This window comes from Schistocerca serialis, chromosome 4, assembly GCF_023864345.2.
Source record: "Schistocerca serialis cubense isolate TAMUIC-IGC-003099 chromosome 4, iqSchSeri2.2, whole genome shotgun sequence".
Classification (NCBI taxonomy): domain Eukaryota; kingdom Metazoa; phylum Arthropoda; class Insecta; order Orthoptera; family Acrididae; genus Schistocerca; species Schistocerca serialis.
In genome coordinates, this window is record NC_064641.1 from 854,305,147 (window position 1) to 854,331,160 (window position 26,014).

Consider the following 26,014-nt stretch of genomic DNA (forward strand, 5'->3'; position numbering starts at 1 on the left):
GTGTCTCTGTTGCTTGATGAAATGTCGTCTTTGCTGAATTCCTGCTATGACAAGCATACTTCTGTGATTTTCACTAGAATGCAGTTTTTATCAGTGCAGAAAGCAAGCCCATCAATTCTGTCGCATGTGGGGTGCAGAACTGCGTGAGTTAAGTTGCAAGTGTCATTTTGTTACTGCTAAATCTCAGGAGTCTTACACAGACATTATGGTTAGAGACTATCACAGCAGCCCCCAGTAGGGAAGTTCCCCCAAGGGGGTAGGCAAATTTCAGGATCGTTCATTAGAGGAATTACTCAAGATAGTGCAAGCATTTGAAGTTTTTGATGCCTCTGCCCATCAGTAACATTCTTGGGCTGACATTGCCACTGTCAGTTCAGACAGCAACGGGCGTACATGTTCCAGTACACCTTTGATGTTGATGTGGTGGCAGTGCATCATGTCAGGCCACTGCTTTCCATACAAACACGTCTATTGTGGAAAAATTTCTGCAAGTTCCTGCCCTCCCACCCTACTTGTTTTGTTCAATATGACTGACCAGCTTGTCCACAACACTGAGCTTTGTGCCATCTATGTTATAAGAAAGGTCACATTGCAACTGTGTGCAATGCTTGGTCAGCTTCCACTGTGCCTCCCACATAATGATCTGTGGACGTTAAGTTCATTAGTGTATGCCTCCAAGTGGATGCAGACACGGTGGTCTTGGTTCTCCACTGTTGGCTACTTCACACGAGGTTGTCAGTGGCAATAGACAGCAGATTCTTATGTCAGCCAGTTTATTACAGAAACAATGTACAAGGTGATGGTTCAACAAGTAACATTTCTGGTAGGGGACACTGCATTTACAGAAAATTTGTGTGGTTTGGATTCATTAAAGGCTTTTAGTTTTATGGTCTATGATTCCATTCATTTAGTGTCAGATCTTGTGCCCTGTCAAGAGTTGGAGGATTTGTACAAGGAATAGTCTTCCCTTTTTTCTCCAGAACTTGGCAAGGCTAGTGATCACATAGCCCACATCACTCTCAAAACTGCTTGCGACCTTGTTCTTTCCTTGCCAGGTCTGTTCCACACGCACTTTCGCATTCAAATGAAGGAAGGGCTAGACAGATTGACAGCTTTAGGTATCATGGAACCCATTTTGTCCAGTCGATGAGCTGCATCATTAGTCTTGTGGTAACTTTAAAGTGACAATTAATTGAGAGTTAGGTAATGATATGTACCCCATTGCTCACATGGGTAAACTTATGAGAAAACTTTGGGCAGACAATATTTTTCAGCACCAGATTTCCTACAAGTATATTTACAGCTGCCACTTGATGAAGAGTCACATCAACTTCTTGCTATCAGTATGTTGTAAGACCTCTACAGGTACAACTGATTGGTTTTCAGCATTGCAAGCGTCAGCCATTTGTCAACATAGTTTGAAGCAGCTGTCTCAACGAGTTCATTATTGTATCAATTACCTTGATGACATTGTTGTCCCCAGTCCCATCTCGGAGGGCCTTCTTTGGAACCTTCATATTTTTTTTCACGCCTTGTGTGATGTGGGTGTTAAGTGCATGTTGGATAAGTCACATTTCTTCCAACACTCTATAGAATAACTAGCTTAGCGTCCGCTGCTTAGCTTGCATATACTATATGGCTTGCACAGAGTTTTTGTTATTCTTTAATCGAATTTTTATGCTGTTCACAAATTGTAAAATCTTCAAAACTTTGCGTGCTACTTAAGGCCATTGAAGAAAGTCTTCTTTGGATGTGCTTCTGTCCAAAAAGCAATTTTGGCTGCTAAAGTTGGAGGTCTTTGTTAATCCTGCCTTTTGAGTTCTTGTGGTATATTTCCATACAGATTTTCATCTTTATTTCATTAGAAGTCCAAAATAAATTTTCATGGTTTTAGCTTTAAAAATGTTTCAATGTGATGAAATATTTTCATAACAATTTTTACCCCATATTATGCTCCATTAAGGGTTGAATTTCTATATAACTTTGAAATACCTATTTTTTTATTTTTAACCGTGAAGCCAAATACAAATTTTCAGAGGTTAAGTTGCAAAATGTTTTAATAATGAAATATTTCCATAGAAGCATTCATCACCCATTTTACAACCTTAGGGGTTGAATTTCCAAAAACACTGAAAGATTTCCCCCCCCCCCCCCCCTCCCCCCCCCCCCCCTCCCCCAACCAAGAAGACAGGTACCAATTTTCATAGATATAGCTTTAAAAATACACTGAAGAGTCAAAGAAACTGGTACAACTGCTTAATATCGTGTAGGGCCCCCTGGAGCAGGCAGAAGAGCTGCAACAGGGACTCAACTAATGTCTGACGTAGTGCTGGAGGGAGTTGACACCATGAACTCTACAGGGCTGTCCATAAATCCATAAGAGTACGAGGGGCTGGAGATCTCTTCTGAACAGCATGTTGCAAGGCATCCCAGATATGCTGAATGATGTTCATGTCTGGGAAGCTTGATGGCCAGCATAAATGTTTAAACGCAGAAGAGTGTTCCTGGAGCCACTCTATAGAAAATCTGGATATGTGGGGTGTCGCATTGTCCTGCTGGAATTGCCAAAGTATGTCTGAATGCTTAATGGACATGAATGGATGTAGGAGATCGGATAAGATGCTTACATACATGTCACATGTCAGAGTCATATGTAGACATATCAGAGGTCCCAGCCCCACACCATTACAGAGCCTCCATCAGCTTGAACAGTCCCCTGCTGATATGCAGGGTCCATGGATTCATGAAGTTGTCTCCGCACCCATACACGTCCATCCGCTCGAGACAGTTTGAAATGAGGCGACATGTTTCCAGTCATCAGCAGTCCAATATTGGCATTGATGGGCCCAGTCAAGGAGTAAAACTTTGTATTGTGCAGTCATGAAGGTTACACGAGTGGGCTGAAGGCTCCAAAAGTCCATATCGATAATGCTTCATTGAATGGTTTGCATGCTGACCTTATTGATGGCCCAGCGTTGAAATCTCCAGCAATTTGCGGAAGGGTTGCACTTCTGTCATGCTGAGTGATTCTCTTCAGTCATCGTTGGTCCCATTCTTGCAGGATCTTTTACCAGCCACAGTGATTATGGATATTTGATGTTTTACCGGATTCCTGATATTCACAGTACGCTCATGAAATGGTAATACAGGAAAATCCCCACTTCATTGCTACCTCGGAGGTGCTGTGTCCCGTTGCTCGTGCAGTGACTATAACACCATGTTCAAACTCACTTAAATCTTGATAACCTACCATTGTAGCAGCTTTAACCAATCTAACAACTGCACCAGACACTTGTCGTCTTATATAGGCATTGCTGACCACAATGCCGTATTCTGGCTGTTTACCCATCTCTGTATTTGAATATTCATTCCTACGCCAGTTTCTTTGGCACTTCAGTGTACTTTATTACTGCTTTAATAATAAACAACAGAAAAAGAATTTCACTCACTGTTTTACCACCACAGGGGTTAAGTTCTCAAAAATGTTGATACACATTAATAGCAAAATTAAAAAAGCATTTGATCTCCTTTTTCATGTTCTTAGGGGTGCAATTTCTTCTTAATCAATGACTACAATATAAGAGCAACACCCTCTTCAAAATTTCAAATTTCAGTCCTTAGTGGTTAGGGCTGGGCGATGATGAGTCAATGAATCAGTGAAGCCCTATTTCCCTTCTTAGAAACATTTTATTTTTATTTCTATCAGAGAAGCCAATTACAAATGTTCATAGATTTAGCTTCGAGAATGCTTTCATAATGAAATATTTCCATTAACACTTCATCCGCTTTTCTTCCTCTTAGGGGTTGAATTTCCAAAACCACTGAAACTTCCTTGCAGATCAAAACTGTGCCAGGCTGAGACTCACTCGGGGCCTCTGCCTTTTGTGGGCAAGTGCTTTACTATCTGAGCTATCCAAGCACAACTCACGACCTGTACTCACTGCTCTACTTTCACCAGTACCTCATCTCCTACTACCTTCTAAAATTGACAGAAGTTCTCCTGCAAAACTTAAAAGACTAGCAACACAGGAGAATATGTGGAGTTTGGAAGATAGGACATGAGATACTGGCGGAAGTAAAGCTATGAGTCATGAGTCGGGCTTAGTTGGTAGAGCACCTGACCGTGAAAGGCAGAAGTCCGGCGCACAGTTTTAATCTGCCAGGAACCTTTGTATCGGCACACACTCCACTGCAGAGTGAAATTTTCATACCGGAGGTATTTTTTTTTAGTTATAACTGAGAAGTCAAATACCAATTTTCATAGATGTAACTTTAAAAATGCTTCAGTAGTTCTTTAATAATGATTTGATCTCAAAAAAGTTTTCACCCACCATATTACCCCATTACTGGTTGAATTTCCAATAAGGCTGAAAATGTATTTTTTTAATTTCTGACTGAGAAATCAAATACCAATTTTCATAGTTATAACACTTCAAAATTGTCTCAAAAGTGACATACTTTCAAAAAGCCTTTCAGCCCCTATTTCAATCCCTTGGAAATGGAATTTAACATATCTACAATATAAGACCCACTCTCTCTCTCCAAATTTCAAGTTTCTGTTCTTAGCAGTTTGGGCTGGGCAGTGATGAGTCAGTGCCTCACTCTGGCCCTATTTCCACTCAGCCCTTAAGGGCCGAATATCCAAAAACAGTGAAATGCATATTTAATTAAATTTCTAGCAGAGTAGCCAAATAAAAGTTCAGAAATGGTTACATAATGAATTATATTCATAAAAGTTTTATCTTGTATTTCACCCCCACAGAGGTTGAACTTACAAAAATTGTGAAACATGTATTTTTTTTTTATTTCTAACCGAGAAGCCAAATTCAAATTTTCATAGTAAAATATGTCATCCCGTGTTTCACCCACGTAGGGGATGAATTTCCAAAAACACGGAACAAATATGTTTCTGTTTATAACCGAGATGTCAAATACCAGTTTTCATAGATGTAGCTTTAAAAACACTTTAGTAGTTCTTTAATAATGATTTATTTTCAGAAAAAAGTTTCACCAACTATTTCACCCCATAAGGTTAAATTTCCAAAAATGCTGAAAGACGTATTTCTTGATTTGCGACTGAGAAACCAAATACCAATTTTGGTATGTCTAGTTTCAAAAGTGCCTTAATAGTGACAAAAACTTTTCATGCCCTATTTCAAACAAATTCTCTCTTAAACTACACTAACAGTAAAAGGTCAACACCCTCTCCAAATTTCAAGTTTCTATCCTTAGCAGTTTGAAGTGGGCGATGATGAGTCTGTCAGTCAGGAATTGCCTTTTATAGCTCTTCTGCAACCAACGAATGTGAAGGAGCTCCAGGCATTCTTAGGCAGATTCGCGTGTTACCACAAGTTCCTTCAGCAGGCAGCATTTGTTTCACTTCCTGTAAATAAGTTGCTTAGAAAAGGAGCAGCATTTGATTGCATGCCTGTTTAAGACCATGAGTTCAAGACATTGAACGATGGTTTGTGTTCCAGCATGTGCTTAGCCACTTATTAGCTGGGTCTCATCTTGTGGTTGCAATGGTCCCATTGCAGTATGGTGTGGAGCCGTATTGTCTCAGTTTCGTTCTGGTGTTCCAAATGATCAACCCATTGCTTTTGTGTCGAAGATGCTTAATGATGCACATAATAATTACTCTCAGATAGAGATGGAGACTGTTACTAGTATGTATGCTACCAAGAAGTTTCATGTGTTCCTATATGGTGGTAAGTTTCATTTAGTGATTGATCACAAGCTGTTGGTCTCTCTTTTAGTCCCATGGTACACTTGCGAGACAAGACAGCTCATAGAATTCAATTGTGAGCCCTGTTCCTTAGTAGGTATAATTATGAGATTCAATTCTGCCTTACAGCTCACCATTAAAATGCAGATGCTCTTTCATGTTTACCAATGGGATTTGACCCAGATTTCAATTAGGATGAAGTACTTTGTTTTCACCTCATTGAGGAAGCTCTATGGACAGTGGATGGATTCCTTATTACCAGTTTTAACATTACACAAGCCATCACTGCTGATCCTGTTGTTCGTCAAGTGTGATGATATATTCGGCAAGGGCGGTCCGAATGACCTCCAGTTTCAGCATTGGAACCTGTCTGCAGTTATTTTCTGTTAAGGCACAGACTCAGCTCAGTGCTGTTATTTTGTTGGCCATAGAAAACATTGTTCCTCAGGAGGAGGTTCTGGCAGCTCTCTGGCGCAACATTCTTCACGTTCTGCTTTAGGATCACTGAGGCTCTTGTTGAGTAAGATGATAGTGTGCCATCATATCTACTGGCCCAGAATTGATCATGAGACTGAACATTTAATCACTGCCTGTTCCAAATGTGCAGAACACTGGGCTTCTCCACGTCAGTGTTATGCACTGTGGCCTGAGTCATCACAGCCTTGGGAGCATATCCATATCCATTTTGCCATCCTCTTCTTGGATGCTTATTGGGTGGCTGTCATTGTCCCTACTCCCAGTGTCTGTCCAGTGTCAACTGTCGCTCCACCATAGCGGACAAACAATCTGGGCTCTCACTCAGATATTTTCCATCGATGAAAAGGTGGAACACCTCATTCGTACTTTCAAGACGCAGCTGAAGAAATATATTGGCAAACACCCCCCCCCCCCCCCCAACCCCCGCGAAGGATGAGGCAGTCCAGTGCTTCCTTACTTCCTACAAGTCCACACCCATCAGCAGTAAGAGCCTGGCAGAACTGCCAACCGTGCATGGTGCTGATCTACTGTTCCCTACTCAGGGGCCTCTGAGGGCCCCTCCAGTGACACACTTATGTTCTTCGTACTTTGGAGTCGGCTGAGGCGTTAAGCCACCACAGTTGTTGGCTTCTGGCCGTCATCTGCAGTCAGTGTGTGTTCACAATGCAGATGGAAGACAGACTGGTGATCCACCACTGCAATCAACTCCACCCTTGAGTGGAGGACCGACCTCTGCTGCCTCTACACACACACCTCCAAAATCATCTGTTTCCTGCATTGGATCTCCTTCCTCACCTCCACTCTCGATGACCCTTCCTCTGATTCGGCCCCCACATGATGTTGTGCTTTGCTCAACACCTACAACTCTTGATTCCAGTGTTCTGCCAGTTCATCAAGGCTCAGGTGCAGGCAAATATACAAAGCAGCTAGAGACCCCGCAGGAAGCATGTGCTGCTTCTGGTGGAGGCATCTCCCTGACCCAAGCCCCAGGATGCCTTTGTGGATCTGTTTCTGGCATCAGTGCAGTCAGTGGCCCATCCACGGTTATCAGCCCACGGCAGTGCCATCACTGTCTACTGTCTGGTTCACTTTTGGCCCTATTCTCCAGTGCAGCCCGCCAGGGAGCTCTCTATGGCACACAGAACGTCCACTAGTAGTGCCACGGAAGGCATGGATATCACATTCCTGAGCACCGAGTGCTGTCCCACACTGTGGGGGAGGGATGCTGGGGTGGTACCAGCTGACTGGTGCCTTGACAAAAGAAGAGGACTGTGGTAACCCCAAGGTTACCATCTCAATCACACCAGCACCTTGCCAACTGTCAAATTTTAGCAGGATTGAAATGCCAGCCTGTCATATGTTCTTCAGTGAGCCCACAGCCAAGCTTGGCTGTCTGTAGGGGACCCTTTCAGACAGTGCTGACATTTGTGCGGCAAGAGAGGTACATGCAGTCACCGTCCAGTGCCACCGTACAGAAATGCCACATCATTCTATTTAACCCTGGAGCTGAGTGGCTTCTTCCACATTCTGTAGTGGTATATGCTGTTGTTAACTTCATTCTACATAACTTAACGTATGTTACTGCTAGAAGTATTACCAGTTTTATTTTTATATTTATGAGCAGTATTGTGTAATCCTCTGGAGAGGGTTCCAAAATATACATTTTATATAAGTGCATTACGATATAATGATTTAACCTCTGAAGTATTATAATATTACAGTGCAAGTTTTCTGTAGTGGTATTTTCAGTGCAGCTGTATATAAATTACAGCAGTTTACAGGAAAAACTATTGCTAAATGTATTAGTTTTCAGTATTAATGGAACGATTTTGAGTGGAGCAAAATGAATTGTCCTACATAAAATTTTTGTAACTAGCTCTTAAACTCCTCTATAGTACCCATAAAAAATTAATGTGAATTTTTAATGAAATGTTTTAGCCTCTGGTCACATACATTGTACCACTACGTGTTTCACTGTCTTAGCAGTTGGTGACTAGATGATCTGTTGAAAAGGAAGGAAAAATGGATAGTAAAAAACAAGGATAATAATTTACAAAAATTAACCTAAATTCTGTACACAGTTACAAGCACTTGAATAAATTAAATAGTAACTCATCAGAGTACAGTTTGGAATTGCCAGCATTCTGAGTTATATTTGCATTCTCAGTGTTGGAACTGGGGGGGGAGGGGGGGTATAGTAAACTCTATGGAGTATAAAGTTGTTAACTTTTACATCACAAATATAAGATAAAAACATTCCCTCAGCATCACCCGACTTAATTCGACTACATTCCATTATCCTCGTTTTGCTTTTGTTGATGTTCATCTTCTATCCTCCTTTCAAGACACTGTCCATTCCGTTCAACTGCTCTCCAAGTCCTTTGCTGTCTCTGACAGAATTACAATGTCATTGGCATTATTTTTTCTCCATGGATTTTAGTACCTACTCCGAATTTTTCTCGTTTCCTTTACTGCTTGCTCAATATAAAGATTGAATAACATCAGGGAGAGGCTACAACCCTGTCTCACTCCCTTCCCAACCACTGCTTTCCTTTCATGTCCCTTGACTCCTATAACTGCCATCTGGTTTCTTTAGAAATTGTAAATAGCCTTTCGCCCCCTGTATTTCACTCCAGCCACCTTCAGAATTTGAAAGAGAGTATGCCAGTCAACATTGTCAAAAGCTTTCTCTAAGTCTACAAATGCTAGAAATGTAGGTTTGCCTTTCCTTAATCTTTCTTCTAAGATAAGTCGTAGGGTCAGTATTGCCTCACGTGTTCCAACATTTCTACGGAATCCAAACTGATCTTCCCCGAGGTCGGCTTCTACCAGTTTTTCCATTCGTCTGTAAAGAATTCACATTAGTATTTTGCAGCCGTGACCTATTAAGCTGATAGTTCAGTAATTTTCACATCTGTCAACACCTGATTTCTTTCGGATTGGAATTATTATATTCTGCTTGAAGTCTGAGGATATTTCGCCGGTCTCATACATCTTGCTCACCAGATGGTAGAGTTTTGTCAGGACTGGCTCTCCCGAGGCTGTCAGTAGTTCTAATGGAATGTTGTCTACTCCACGGAGCCTTTTTTTGACTTAGGTCTTTCAGTGCTCTGTCAAACTCTTCACACAGTATCATATCTCCCATTTCATCTTCATTTACATCCTCTTCCATTTCCATAATATTGTTCTCAAGTACATTGCCCTTGTATAGACTGTGTATATACTCCTTCGACCTTTCTGCATTTCCTTCTTTACTTAGTCTGGGTTTCCATCTGAGCTCTTGATATTCATACAAGTGGTTCTCTTTTCTCCAAAGGTCTCTTTAATTTACCTGGAGGCAGTATTTATCTTACCCCTAGTGAGGTAAGCCTCTACATCCTTACATTTGTCCTGTAGCCACCCGTGCTTAGCCATTTTGCACTTCCTGTCAATCTCATTTTTGAGACGTTTGTATTTCTTTTTGCCTGCTTCATTTACTGCATTTTTATATTTTCTCCTTTCATCAATTAAATTCACTTTTTCTTTTGTTACCCAAGGATTTCTACTAGCCCTTGTCATTTTACCTACTTGATCCTCTGCGGCCTTCACTACTATATCCCCGAAAGCTACCCATTCTTCTTCTACTTTATTTCCTTCCCTCATTTCTGTCAATTGTTCCCTTATGCTCTCCCTGAAACGCTGTACAACCTCTGGTTCAGTCAGTTTATCCAGTCCCATCTCCTTAAATTCCCACCTCTTTGCAGTTGCTTCAGTTTTAATCTACAGTTCCTAACCAATAGATTGTGGTCAGAGTCCACATCTGCCCCTGGAAATGTCTTAAGATTTAAAACCTGGTTCCTAAATCTCTGTCTTACCATTATATAATGTATCTGATACCTTCTAGTACATCCAGGCTTCTTCCATGTATACAACCTCCTTTCATGATTCTTGAACCAAGTGTTAGCTATGATTAAGTTATGCTCTGTGCAAAATTCTACCAGGCAGCTTCCTCTTTCATTTCTTAGCCCCAATCCATATTCACCTACTACGTTTCCTTCTCTTCCTTTCCCTACTATCGAATTCCAGTCACCAATAACAATTAAATTTTCATCTCCCTTCACTATCTGAATAATTTCTTTTATCTCATCATACATTTCATCAATTTCTTTGTCATCTGCAGAGCTAGTTGGCATATACATTTGCACTACTGTAGTAGGTGTGGGCTTCGTGTCTGCCTTGGCCACAATAATGTGTTCGCTACGCTATTTGTAGTAGCTTACCCACACTTCTGTTTTTTTTTAATTCATTATTAAACCTACTCCTTTATTACCCCTATTTGATTTTGTATTTATAACCCTGTATTAACCTGACCACAAGTCTTGTTCCTCCTGCTACCGAACTTCACTAATTACCACTATATCCAACTTTAACCTATCCATTTCCCTTTTTAAATTTTCTAACCTACCTGTCCAATTAAGGGATCCAACATTCCACGCTTCGATCCGTAGAACGCCAGTTTTCTTTCTCCTAATAACGGCGTCCTGTTGAGTAGTCCCCGCCTGGATATCCAAATGGGGGACTATTTTACCTTCAGAATATTTTATCCAAGAGGACGCCATCATCGTTATTTGCAACTACTGAAAAGGCTGCTGCCCCTCTTCAGGAAGCACACGTTTGTCTGGCCTCTCAACAGATAACCCTCCGTTGTGGTTGCACCTACGGTACGGCTATCTGTATCGCTGAGGCACGCAAGCCTCCCCACCAACGGCAAGGTCCATCGTTCATGGGTGGGGACTGATTTTATATGAACTAAAATATAAATTACACAAGTACCATCATTATAAAATTTTCTATCATTCCTGGAGCAATTTTCTGTTGTATGGTGGATATATTGTACTGAGGAGCATTTTCTTATTGTGGGATGTATCATCAGTGGAATTTGGCTAGAAATCAGAAATGAAGTCTGTATACTTGCTTTAAACTTGCCACTATGTCTTATGATGCCATCTCCATATTTGTCGTCCCCATAAACTTGAAGATTTGATTTGCAAATCTCCACCTTTGCCCATTTAACTGAAAACTTGTTGCTCGAGTCTGTTGTCAGAAAAAAAGTTGATTATATGAGCATAGAAAGAAGAACAGGTATACGAGTTCATGAGTGTAACTGACTACTCACAGCATCACCACAACATATGTAACTGTTGGGCATGGCATTTATTATTTACTAATACTCTGACTGATTGGTCAGCTGTGAATTATTCTCCCTCTCTCTCTTTCTCTCTCTCTCTCTCTCTCTCTCTCTCTCTCTCTCTCTCTCTCTCTCTCTGTGTGTGTGTGTGTGTGTGTGTGTGTGTGTGTGTGTGTGTGTGTGTGTGTGTGTGAGTGTGTGTTAGATGAATTTTGTATGCTTTCCATATTAAATATTGACTGTAACATCAAACTTTTCCCAGGCATCAAAAGGAGCAAAGTTGCAGTTGCATATTCTGCATTACATAATTTTCATCTTATACCCTCCACAGTCTCGCTAAACACAGCTTCATTAGATGCTATATGGTCCCAAGAATTGATCATTTTACTGCTGTCAATGCTACACTATAACAGTAAGATTGCGCAGTCAACTTCCATGCTATGTCACAGCTTTATGCTCCTGCACACATTAGTAAGAGTAAGAGTAAGCAAGGTGACATAGGAAGCAACTGCAGCACCACCACTCTTATACTTGTGGAGCTACAGCAGGAAGAAAGGAAGTCACTATAGCATTGCTGCAACAGAAACAGTTAACATTGGGCTCATACACACTCCATTTGTGATCTCTACTTTTGAGCTACCTTCTTCTTTGAGAATCTGATGATGGCATATATGTGGGTCAGTGTCATTATCATCTGTGGGTGGACTCTGGGAATTCAGTTTGCAGTAAGAGGCTGCAGAAGTTCTCTTTCATTATGTTCTACAATGATGAACAACAGCTTCCAGAAGAAGAGCGAAATTTCAGAAGTGTTTGGTTTTGTGCTGCTATTCTCGTTGCAGCCGAAAATGTGACTGCTCCGGATTCTAAAAGCATCCAGTAGTGTTGTACCTTCAGTTACCAAAGGCTTTTCTCGGGTCACCATCTATTTTTTAAAACTGCCAAAAATGTGAATGTCGTGTGTCTTTGCATGCATCTAAACATTAACTGCCTTTCAGCAAAATAATATGAACAAATCTCATACAAACTATACTCTCTTACTTATGTTCATTGTACGTAGTGGGTACATATTATAAAGTGGTACCATTACTATGACTGGCTGATTAATAAAAAGTTTTTTGTCACATCCCTTAAAAATCCCTAATGAGATCCCATAAAACCATGGACACAAACAAACCCAGGACCTGATCTATGATAAACCTCAATCCCACTGAAGTTTCAGTCCTGTCTAAAGGCTTCGCCCTCCAACTAATGCCCAAATTTAATCATGCTGGACTGTTCAAAGATTTATGATTCTTCCAGTCTCAGCAGCAGTGGAAACGTTTCAGTGAACCATCAGCTCTTGATCATTCCCACCAATAAGGCCACCATACAAAAAAGTACATTTTTAAGTGAAAGTCAGTTTTATTAATCAAATATAAATTTCTTTTGTGTAATCAGTATGTTTGTTTCAGGGATAATGGCATACACGCAATACATGATCATGGAGAACTGAATGATTTTATACTCCAGAAGAGGCAGCATTGTAACTGATTTATGATTAGTGCCATCAGCCATTACATAAACAGTCAAAAATATTTTTAAGTTTGTTAATTAGACTACACATACTTTTATAATGTGTGTAGAAGGACAATGTTTACATATGCTTTCCTTCTGTATAATGAAGTGCTCTTCTTTTGTAAATAAAGAATGTTCATAACAGTAGCATGTACTGTCTATTCATGCCATCCTTAGCCCAGGTTCCCTAGTTCTGGATCAGCAGAAGTCTGCAGAAGTTGTTTGACTGTGGGCTGTTATAGTTTTGTGTCACAGCTCTGCCAACATAAGTGTTCTAAAATACATTATCTGTCCATGCAGTACCTATTACAAAGTGATTGTTGTGTTGTGATGTCATAAAAAAATTAATATCTCTCATAATTAGTAAGCAGTTCCTGACCCGTTGCACAAAGCAAAATCTTTTCACATCTTGGAGAAGTGGGAGATTTACTTTGTGGATTAGAGTTAGAAAAATAATTAAATAAATAAAAATGTCATGAAATACAGCAAGCAGGAGAACAGAATGGAAGAGTTGTTCCATACGCTGTTTCATTTGATGTAAGTGGTATACATGGAGCAGGCAGAAGAGCCGCGAAAAGAATTTGATAATTTAGCAAGGATAACTCTGCAAAATCACCAATAACTATTAGCAAGAGGAGGTAACTTTCATTTCACTTTTTTTTAAGTATGCAGCAAAGAGCTCAGTTTCCAACTAGCAGGGACCAAACAGTTCAACCACTGACCTTACTGTATCATCAACCACCTTATTTTGCCTTGTAACACTCACCATATAGTAGAGATGCTGAGTGTGGTTTCAGTTGCCCGAGACTGCAGTCGGTGTGTGTGTGTGTGTGTGTGTGTGTGTGTGTGTGTGTGTGTGTGTGTGTGTGTGTGATCTATTTTTGATGAATGCCTTACTTTCAGAAAGCTTTATTTATTTATGACAGTCTTTTTGCGCCTGTCTGTGACTCAGCATCTCCGCTATATGGTAGGTGGCAACTTTCTTGACATCCTGGATTTTCCATTATTCTGTCTTGTGCTGCACTTCTGTCCAGGAAGCATTATCTATTCCTACCCAGTAAAGCTTTAGTCGTTTGAGTATATATGCATTAAAGCACTGATGTTTATTGCAGGAACTCCTGATATACTTTCCTTTAGTTCCAAAGATACATTATGTGTAGGGATCTAGTCTTATTTTGTAGTATATTTTTTATTTTATTTTAATTAGGCCAGAATCTACTGGACTACTCCTATTTGATGATTTCTCCCTGGAGGAAATGTTGTTAATGGGATTTAAATGGGAAAAAGTGCAAAATCAGATAACTTAATTACTAGATCATTGAGATGTTGTTGATGAGCAGTGATATTTCATTCTACAAATCAAACAGAATAGGTAAGCAGCTACAGAAATACTTTATGCTAATGAATCTGTGGTATATAATAATTTGACTGTTGGGAAATTGCTGGCAGAAAGATTATAGTGTTGATATTTCAGGATAGAGACCTCATCTGAAAGATTTATTATTGGAAATGTGAGACCATGGAAATGATCTGTGAGCGAGACTCTGCAAAAAATCTGGAAGAAACCCAGAAAAGGCAACTACCACCAGCAAATGAATTTCCAAAACTTTGAAACGTGCTTTGAGCATATGATGCCTCCAAATCTTCCATTTCAGGCAGCCACATTTATGGATGATGCTCCATACTGCAACAGACTGGAGGACAAATCACCCACACACTATGACAGCAAGATGAGATAAGGATGTTGCAGTGGCTGCAAGAGAGACATGTTCCCTGCAGTGACAGGATGAGTAAGCAGGCTATGTACTCTTCACTCAACAGCATAGGCTTGCTGAAAAGTCATATGTGCTTGATGAAGTAGCTACACAGTTTTCTCTTTTCCATCCTATAATTGTAATTTGAGTCAAATGAAGCTGGCATGGATGAAAGTTAAAAACTTCTTTAGGGAGTGCAGCATTCCAGGAGTCTTGTCAAATATCAGCCATCTTAAGCTTGCAAGTACATTTATTGTGTCTGTTGACTGAGAAGGGTTTCACAGGAAGGTCTGACAACTGAAGAGGATTATAGTTAGCACGACTGTTATCCAATGTCCCATAGATTAAATCATCACTAATACTGTGGAATCAAACAGCCAAAAGAACCTCGAATATGTAAGATGAGGATTACAGTGACAGTGATTTATTTGAATTTAAAATTCAGTATTGTAAATGTTACTGAACATCATTTGTGGACTCCTTTATCTAATGGCTTACTGAAATATCTCCTGATGACAACAGTGAGAAAGTTGTCAAAAGCTTGAAGACTGACAAATTGACATAGTAAGAATTTCATGAACCATTTATTCAAATTTTGTGAGCTTCTGTTTTTCGTATTTTCACTAATTTACATCTTATTCCTTGTATTCGTAGTTTTAATTTAGTATGGCAATATAATAATGTAGCTAAGAAACTGAAGATAGCATTTTCATATCCTCTTAGCCCAAACAACAATGCACATAGTTCAGCAGTCACATCAGATGTCTTAACAGGAAACACAGTGAGCATGTTTGAAAGTTACTCAAATATACTTTACCCAAGAGACAGATGTCTAGGAGTATGAATTTTTATGTAATATTACAAAAATATTTTATTACATTTTTAACATAAAGCGATAATTTCAACTGAAATCAACTTCTGAATTACACCATATATCACTGTATAATCTTACCATGCACTTAAATGTACATGAAAAGTACATTGAGAAGGTACAGTTTTATATTTTGGTCTGTACTGAACTAATAATAGACAACTATTTTTGGTCACATCTGTTTACTGAAATATGCATCTTCACTGCAGTTTCCAAGGTACGCTACCTTACCTTTATTTTCTAAATGAAATGAACAACCAGATACTTTTCCAAATTTTTGCAGCCGTATAATGTCACTGATCAGAAATAATGTTCTTGTAAGGGGAGGCTGAAAATGAAGATTCTCTTGGATAAGAATCAGTAGCAGATGTCACAGCTTGAAAATGTTCATTATAAAAAACAGATAGCTTCAAGCTATGTACCCCACTGCATTAGGGCAGGGTCAGGTGGCAGTGCCAGATACGGAAGCAGTTCTCCGTAAAGTAACACACAGTGTGGCACTTTGAGAAACGCTGATGTGGTGTGTGAGATTATTTTGTTTACTTCTGGGTAGCTGCCGCACATTTCTTCAGTGATACGTTGTAGTGCACGGACCAGACATTGTCAATTGTATTAAATGCAAACAGAATTCACGAAAACTGGTTGCCACCTTCAGCATGTACGAGGGGGGACCCAAAAGAAACCGGATTGTTGTCATAAAAAATTTATTGATGAACCTTTTTACAAAATTATTTAAGTCACCTTCAAAATACTCTCCATTACATGCGGTGCACTTGTCAAGTCTCTTTTTCCACTGTTGGAAGCATGTTTGGAACTCTTTCAAGTTTGATATTGTCCAGTGCCCTTTGCGAAGCTGTTTTTACCATCTCCACATAGTTATAATGCTTCCCTTTTACCATTGTTTTTCATTCATGGAAATAGGAAAAAGTCACACAGGGCTAGGTCTGGCGAATATGGAGCGTGGGGAACAACAGACCACCTCTGAGGTGCCAAATAGTGGGTCACTCGTAAGGCCGTGTGTGCTGGGGCGTTGTCGTGATGCAGAAACCAGTCACCTGATCGCCAAAGTTCCGGGTGTTTCCTCCTCGCATCCTCTCGCAGACACCTTAAAACATCCAAGTAAAAGTGCTGGTTAACGGTCTGGCCAGGGGGTATGAATTCCCTATGCACAATTCCACGAACATAAAAAAAGACAATGATCATTGTCTTCACATTTGACCTCACTTGCCTTGCTTTTTTTGGTCTGGGAGAGTTGGGAGTCCTCCACTGGCTTGATGCTTACTTGGTTTCTGGGTCATACCCGTAACACCAACTCTCATCCCCCGTAATGACTTTGTTCAACACGTGCAGTCTCTGTTTCCAAGTCCTGACACATTCATGCAGATGGTTTTTTGTTCCTGTGTGAGAAGGCGCGGAACAAATTTAGCAGCAACACATCTCATTTGCAAATCCTCACTCAAAATCCGCTGGCACGAGCTCTAACTGATTCCTGTCTCTACTGAAATTTGGTCGATCGTTTGGCGACGATCCTCGTTGATCTTTTGGCGGACCTTTTCAATGTTCTCCTCATTTCACAATGTTGAAGGGCGTTCAGAACTAGCTTGGTCTTCAACACACATCTCACCATGTTTAAAGCGCCCAAACCACTCGAAAACCTGTGTGCAGCTAATAGCGTCCTCCTGGAAAGCTTCCTGAAGCATTTGGTGTATCTCCGTTGCAGTTTTTTTAAGCAGAAAACAAAATTTCACACACACTCTTTGTTCTTTTAGAGTTGCCATAACAACTTTGCAGAGGTAACCCGCCCAACAGTCAGAGAAACACGATACCACACTTGCACGTTCAGCTCTACACTGACACCGTCTGCACAGCTGTTTCATGAAGGTCTCTACTAACACCGTCTAGTGTGAGAACCCTGCATTACGTGTACGAGTGGCAGTGCCCTTGGAGTCAGGTTTCTTTTGGGTCCCCCCTCGTAAGCCACAGCATCCTAATACATAAAAAGAACTTTCTCTCTTAGGTTTCCCTTAGGCCACAGCACATCAAGACTGCCAATCACAGGACAAACTGCTGTTGAATGATTTGCGCGTTCCAACACTTATGCAGCATATCAGTACTGGGTTTGAGGGTTCTCCTCTATGGAGTTTGCCAACAATGAGATTGCCTATGAAGTGGCCATATACATCCAATGTTTCATTGACAGCTGTTGATTTGTAGTGGTTACTTATATAGTGTCACACCCTTTTCAGGGGCTCCTGGTAACAAAAACGTAAATCATTTTTCCTTAGTGTTGGTTCTTCAGGAATCTGTTGCCTCCAGTACTTTCGTAGATACGTGCAGTGTTCAAGCACTCAAAGCTTGTACGTTGGAGAGTTGGTAGCAACTATAGCAGATCACATATCATAGAAAAATTCATTTGTGGAGTTGTGAGTCTTGCATCTGTGTCAATAACATTTGCTTCTTGGATGACTTTGTTCTTTGTGTGTGCATCACTATGTGTATGTTGCTGAAATTGGGCCTTCTTAGAGCACCCAGTCGATTTATTGCAACCTCAGCATAGAACAGTCTCTCCTTCAATAGAGAAAGCATAATTCATTGTAAGCTAGGATCTTAATTTAGGAGACAGTTTTGATGTAACAAGAGGCATCATGAATATTCAGTCATGATTTCTTAAGAAGCACTATTTAACAAACTTTTCTTGGCTCACAAAACCCATAATTTACTTCCTGTTTTCAGTTTTCGTGATAGTTTTGATTCATGTGTGTTTCTAGGGAACAACGTACTGAGGTAAGAAGGATAAAAAAGATATATGTAATTTTATGTAGCATAAAGTTAAAACATGTAATTATAGTGAAATGTGTAAAGATAAAATGAAATATATATGAATGCTGTCAACATAATTCGTGAACATTTGTACATTTCATGCTCTTTGGTGTGAAGGAAAGAAATATGTGATTATGTAAAAATTCAGATTCTAGCTGGCACTTGGTCAAAATTGTTCTGATGCCATCCCAAAGGATAATATTATGAGAAAAAGTAAATGCTGCTGAAGCTTCTGTCACTAATGTCGGCAGAGTTGCATAAATAACTGGATTTGTTTAACATACGAGGAATATTAACAGGTTTATATCTTTATGCTTTCTCACTACTCTTACGTATGGCAACTAAGGGACATATTTCCCTCGTAAAATCTGACATATGCCAGTGTGACACAAAACACAGATGTAGCATGTACAGGGACTACATACTTTCATCGTAAGTGCTAAAGTCAGTAATACACCCAGGAACAAATACTTTTAACAAGACGCTGTTGTGTATGAGAGACAAAGTTTTTATGCATTCAGAGAATGGTTCGTAATATTTTCCATAAAACATCTCTTCCATAAACTAATTTGAATTTCTTGCCACAACTTGAGTTTTAATATTAATTATTACAATGGCAATTCCCTCTTCATTTAGGATGATTTAGGAAAATAAGGAAATTCCTCCCCTCCCCTCCCCCAGAATCTTCAGTACAAAGTTTTTGTCTACCTATAACCAATATCCAGTGCATAACCATTAATTCTATGGGATATAAATAGGTTTTTGTGTCACCTATAACATTTAGTTCTTCTTGCATCACAACTGATAAACTCATTTACGCAAAAAATGGCAGTTGTATGAAAGTCTTACACTCCCGTGGAAAAATTTCTGCAGGCACTCATGTTCAGGAGTGGAAGTAAATATTTGAGGAGCTGATACTAAGTGCAAAATTTCTAGCAGAAACATTAATAGACATATTCTTGATTTTAAGTTGATATGTAGTCCAACTGTTTGACTGTAACAGGTAAATGATATGTTCTAAATATCGATCATTATCCACTGCTGAATAAATGGTTCCTCAAGAATTTTCCTTGTATTAGGGAGCTGAGCTGCACACATCCATACTAAGCCTACATGTTTTCTAAGATCGTTTACTCACACTCTACCAGGTCATCTACATAATCAGAAACATTAATAGACAATATTCTTGATTTTAAGTTGATATGTAATCCAACTGTTTGACTGTAACAGGTAAATGATATGTTCTAAATATCGATCATTATCCACTGCTGAATAAATGGTTCCTCAAGAATTTTCCTTGTATTAGGGAGCTGAGCTGCACACATCCATACTAAGCCTACATGTTTTCTAAGATCGTTTACTCACAGTCTACCAGGTCATCTACATAATCACTCTGCAGATCACTGAAGTGCATGGCAGAGGGTACTTAGCATGGTGTCACAGTGGAGGGGTGCTTCCTGTTCCAATCACCTGTAAAATGCAGTAAGAATGGCCACTTACAGGCCTCTATGGGTGCTGCAATTAGTCTAATCTTGTCTTTGTGATTCCTGAGGGAGCAATATGTAGGGTGATGAAGAACACATGTAAGTACTTCACTTAATACTGGTTCCTGAAATTTTGTAAATAGGCTTTCATGGGATAATTTGCGTGTATCTTCAAGAGCCTGCCAATTCATATTTTTCAACATTTCTGTGATGCTGTCCCATGCTTGAAACCTGTGAACACTGACTGATTCTAATTGTGAGTCACTGACATTGCAGTTATAAGATGCCACAATGTTTTCATCTTGTGAAGCACATTTTTAAATTTCTGTTCATTTAAAGGAAGCTGCCAACATTTCCACCACTTGAAAATCTTTTCTAGGTCTGAATACATAAAATTTTTGCAGCTTAGACATAACAGCACCACCTGCAAAAAGGCTGAGGTTTACTGTTAATATAGTCTATCATGTTATTAATATACAACATGAACAACAAAGGACCCATCACACTTTGTCAGGCATGCCTGAAAGTTACTTCTACAACTGCCAATGGCTTTCCATCCTAGATAACATGCTGTATCCTCCATTCCAATAAATTCTCAATCCTGTAACAAATTTTGTTTGAGACCACATATAATCACACTTTTGTTAATAAATGTTGGCGTGGAACCAAGTTAAATACATCTCGGACTTCAAGAAATACTGCATCCACAACTTTCAGGATGTCATTTGAGAAAAGTGAGAGTTGGATCTCCCATGACCGATGTTTTCAGAATTTTTGCTAATTGGAATTCTGTCCTAGGTACATTAGATTTGAGCTCAGAATATAGTGTATGATTCTACAACAGATGGATGTTACAGATACTGGCTGGTAGTTTTATGAATAATTTCTGCTACACCTTGTATGTGAGTGTGACTTGTGCTTTCTTCCAAAAGCTGTAGTGTACTAGCTGTTACTCTCAGCTGCACTTGCATATCAGTAGTTCTGTTATGCTGAGTGATGGTGAGTAATTAAGCTAGTAATTTATAAATGTCAGTGTGTCGACTGGTGCAGAGGCGTATGTGTAAAAAATGTATGCTATGCTGGCATGTACGAGGGGCGTTTGAAAAGTCCGTGCAAAAGTAAAAACTACTTATGTGTTTGAGGTAAACCTCTTTTATTTTTCAAAATAGTTTACTTTTAGACTTATACACTTCATCCAACGCTGTTCTAATTTGTTGATTCCTTCCGAATAATAGGAATTGTCCAAATCTGCAAAATAGCTATTAGTTGCTGCAATCACCTCCTCGATTGAATAAAATCTTTGTCCCGCCAGCCATTTCTTCAAATTGGGGAACAAATAGTAGTCTGAGGGAGCCAAGTCTGGAGAATAGGGGGGATGTGAAACGAGTTGGAATCCTGTTTCCATTAATTTTGCGACCACAACTGCTGAGGTGTGTGCTGGTGCACTGTCGTGACGGAAAAGGTCTTTTTTGCAGTCCAATCACCGGCGTTTTTCTTGCAGCTCGGTTTTCAAAATGTTCAGTAATGATGAATAATATGCACCTGTAATAGTTTTACCCTTTTCTAGTTTTACCGTTTTCCAGATAGTCGATGAGGATTTTCCCTTGCGAATACCAAAAGACAGTCACCATAACCTTTCTGGCTGAAGGAACGATCTTCGCCGTTTTTGGTGCAGATTCTCCCTTGGTCACCCATTGTTTAGGTTGATCTTTGGTCTCAGGAGTGTAGTAATATATCCATGTTTCATCCACAGTGACGAAACTACGCTTAAAATCCAGCATATTCTTCCTGAACAGCTGCAAACCATCCTTGCAACACTTCACATGATTCTGTTTTTGGTCAAGCTTGAGCAATCGCGGAACCCATCTTGTGGATAGCTTTCTCATGTCCAAATGTTTATTCAAAATATTATGTACCCATTCACTCAAGGTGCCCACAGCACTAGCAATCTCATGCACTTTAACTCTTATGTCATCCATCACAATATCATGGATTTTATCAATGATTTCTGGCGTTGTAACCTCCAGAGGGTGTCCAGAACGTTCAGCATCACTTGTGCCTATATGGCCACTCCGAAAATTTTGAAACCATTTATAAACTGTTCTAATCGAAGGTGCAGAGTCACCATAATGTTTATCAAGCTTCTCTTTAGTCTCTTGAGATGTTTTGCCTTTCATAAGGTAATGTTTAATCACCACACAAAATTCTTTTTTGCCCATTTTTTGACAATCACTCGACTTCCTTGATTCACACAAATGCCAAAAACAAAGAAATAGACCAATATGGCTGAAACTTGGTGTGCATTCTTTCCAAAGATGCTACTAACTAAATATGACCTCGATAAGCCCTGGTGGTGCCATCTCTTGAACTTCGCACGGACTTTTCAAACGTCCCTCGTTGGTACATTATGAATGTGTTTCTATTATTTTGTTGTATATTGAATCTGGAAACATGAATTATATTTTCTAATTATTTTTTTAAAAAAATTATTCATTACATTCGTACAGAATTAGTGTTTTTAGGGGTTTCTCTGGCTCACTTAGCAATGGACATGAGGTTTTACCACCAGAGCAACACATACCAACCATTTCTTCCTTCCATTTCAATACATTATGTTTCTTACATTTTTGATCCAGCCTCCTAAGATGACTAATTTATGATTAATAGAGTCAGTTAATAAAAAATTACATTGAAATGCAGCCTCACCAAAAGCCTCCCACATGTAAAGCTAAGACGTGTCTCTCCGTTTGTCGCGCAGCGTTTGAATGATGCCATCATTGTCAGTCTTTGACTGTCTCTGAAGTTGCAGGAGATGAATGATGCTCTCTGTCTAAAATGCAATGAACTTTTCCACTGTCCATGTAGCTCGTAAGGCCATGTGAAGTTCTCCATTCAAGTTCTGGCAGATCTGAAATTGCTTCAAGGTTTGTTAGATTCAAGTAACTTTTACAACATGAACTCTCTTAGAACTATGCACTAAATCAGGCTTAATGTTTGCAAGACTTATCGTGATATTTTTAAATATGGCTCCTGGGCTTACCGTGAGATTTTATTATTGTATCTCCACAGCAACTGTCCAGCTACACCAGGTGGTGTAGCAGCTCAAAATCATAAACAGCACGCGCTGTAACATTGGATTTTGCACTGTCTAGAAGCAATCTATAAACACTAAGAATTGCCAATCATTGTGCCAGTATTGTTTGCATCCCATTCACACACACCACATTTAAAAATGTCAGTAATACTTAAAAAGATACCACTTTCAAAAATGGCTATGGTCTTCCGTGGGGTTCAAGCTCTCTCCATATAGAATTTCTTTGGAATCTGTTCAGTGATAGAATCATGAAAATGTAACAGACTAAGTCCCTTTGCATTTAATAGCGTTGGTATTGTATGGAAGTATGGACTACATACATTGAGAATTGAATAACCATTGTATTGATTGCGTTGAATCATATTACACAGAACAAATCAATCAATAAAAGCATTCCTCAGTAACTTGCATGTTGATGCTGATAAAAATGGTGATAAGGACAACAGTTGAGAGAGGGGGAAAAAGTCCAACCCGGTGGGGAATCACAACGTAAACATTAGGCAATAATACTAACCATATAACAACTTTTTTGTATTTTTTAATTTTTTGCTTTGTCTGTTTGTTTAATTTTTTGTTTCTTCACCATTATTCATTTATAGTTCTGTGAGGATGTTGCATGAAGTCTCTTTCATTCCATCGATGAAACTTCACTCAGGCTTTTTATTACAGAGGACGGCCAGTCCCCTGACCGAACACGCTGAGTTACCGTGCCAGCACAGTGAGCTGTTCATGCAGATTAGGGCATGACTTAGAAGTTATAAGCAGCACGTGACACTCAGTAGCTAAAATGTGATAGGCTTGTGACTGATAATAGTATGGAAGTTGCTATGTAATTTGATATTTTAACTAACTAGGCAATGAATTGCACCTAATTGTTTTGAACTTTTTGTGATACACACATGCTGCTCATGCTTATATTCCCTTCTGTGATACCTAATGTTCATTAAGAGTTTAACATAGAAATATATGTATGAGGGGAAGTACTGTAATGCACATATTTTGTCTTGGCTAGTTTGAGTTGAAAAAATATGCAACTGTTATAGGACGTCATAGAATTTCCCCTTTCAGCTCCTGTAGTTCATGAAGCTCCAATGGGTAGCTGCACTGTATGTAGCCTTCAAAGTGGTGTCTGTATTAGAGGAGCTGTCATTGAGTTTCTTTTCGCATAAAACCAGAGCATCGTAGATATTCACAGGTGCTTGCAGAATGTCCGTGGAGACCTGGCAGTAACGAAAGCATGGTGAGCCATTGGGTGAGGCAACTGTCATCATCGCAACTAGGGTGCGCAATGATATCAGTTCTTCTGCTTGCCACTCATCCACTCACAGCTGTGATTCCTGCAGTGTAGGTGTGTGCAGACACCCATTCAAGATGATCAATGGATAACAATCGGACACCTCAGTGCTCAACTGGAGTCTTTGTTGGTAGTGCTGACATAGCTGTCCACCAGTTGGGGTACTCAAAGGTGTGTGCCAGATGGATTTCTCGCAGCCTAACAAAAGTCTTCTGCTCCATGGGAAGCAGTACATGGATGCTGGGGAGATTATTGATGCAGCAAGACGTTGGCTCTGACGTCGACCAGTACAGGGGTACCACACAGGCATATAGGCCCTCCCAGTAGGGTGGTATAAGGGCAGAAGAGTGGGGAATAATATAGTGTGTTGGAATTCTGAAAAAAAAACAACCTGCTTTTAGGAAAAATGTGTTGTATTAATTATTGAATGCCCCTCATACTTACCCCTTTTACGTAAGTCAGAAATTTGATAAGAATGTTGACAACTAACAGTCAGCTAAACTACTGACGCCTTTGAACCACTAAACAGCCAAATAGTATCACTGACACCACTGACCAAGACAAAAGAAAGCATAGGGCTTGTTCACAATAAGTTGACGCGGAGCTTTTTAGGAGCTGAAGGAAGTGTGCCATGCTCCTGCTTTGACTGCGGAGGATAGAAGAGCAGTGAGAGTAAGGCAGCATCGGCTGCTTCCTGCAGCTTTGATTACAATTATCAATGTGTATATTAATACTTCGCATCTAGCAGCAGACTGACAGTGGCAGCACTCAGAGTCAAATTAATATATTTCCAGCTATTGCCGACTTTCTACACTTCTGGCACCACTACATCTACATCTACATCTACATTTATACTGTGCAAGCCACCCAATGGTGTGTGGCGGAGGGCATTTTACGTGCCACTGTCATTACCTCCCTTTTCTGTTCCAGTTGCATATGGTTCGCAGGAAGAACGACTGTCTGAAAGCCTCCGTGCACACTCGAATCTCTCTAATTTTACATTCGTGATCTCCTCAGGAGGTATAAGTAGGGGGAAGCAATATATTCGATACCTCATCCAGAAACGCACCCTCTCGAAATGTGGCGAGCAAGCTACACCGCGATGCAGAGCGCCTCTCTTGCAGAGGCTGCCACTTGAGTTTGCTAAACATCTCCGTAACGCTATCACGGTTACCAAATAACCCTGTGACGAAACGCGCCGCTCTTCTTTGGATCTTCTCTATCTCCTCCGTCAAACCGATCTGGTATGGATCCCACACTGATGAGCAATACTCAAGTATAGGTCGAACGAGTGTTTTGTAAGCCACCTCCTTTGTTGATGGACTACATTTTCTAAGGACTCTCCCAATGAATCTCAACCTGGTACCTGCCTTACCAATAATTAATTTTATATGATCATTCCACTCCAAATCGTTCCGCACGCTTACTCCCAGATATTTTACAGAAGTAACTGCTACCAGTGTTTGTTCCGCTATCATATAATCATACAATAAAGGATCCTTCTTTCTATGTATTCGCAATACATTACATTTGTCTATGTTAAGGGTCAGTTGCCATTCCCTGCACCAAGTGCCTATCCGCTGCAGATCTTGCATTTCGCTACAATTTCACTAGTGGGTTTTCAACTTATCGTGGACACACAGTACAACTGACTGACCAGCTCATGCCACGCTGTGACATCTATCACTTGCCCCCACAGATGCTGCAATTATGCCTTGGAAATGACGGTATATTCACCTGTGAAAATATCAACGGCTGTTGAAGACATCACACA

The 26,014-nt window shown here is 39.9% G+C and overlaps 1 protein-coding gene across 2 annotated transcripts in view; it reads left to right on the forward strand.

Annotated features, from left to right (window-relative positions):
* The window catches only part of LOC126473487 (uncharacterized protein C1orf109 homolog), a 54,287-nt gene extending 41,217 nt beyond the window's left edge, over positions 1–13,070 (forward strand). For both annotated transcript variants that reach the window (XM_050100563.1, XM_050100564.1), the window contains exon 5: positions 12,821–13,070. In XM_050100563.1, coding sequence (XP_049956520.1) covers positions 12,821–12,861 — 41 coding nt within the window. In that variant the 3' untranslated portion in view covers positions 12,862–13,070. The remainder of the gene's footprint in view (positions 1–12,820) is intronic.
* Positions 13,071–26,014: the final 12,944 nt, after the last annotated feature.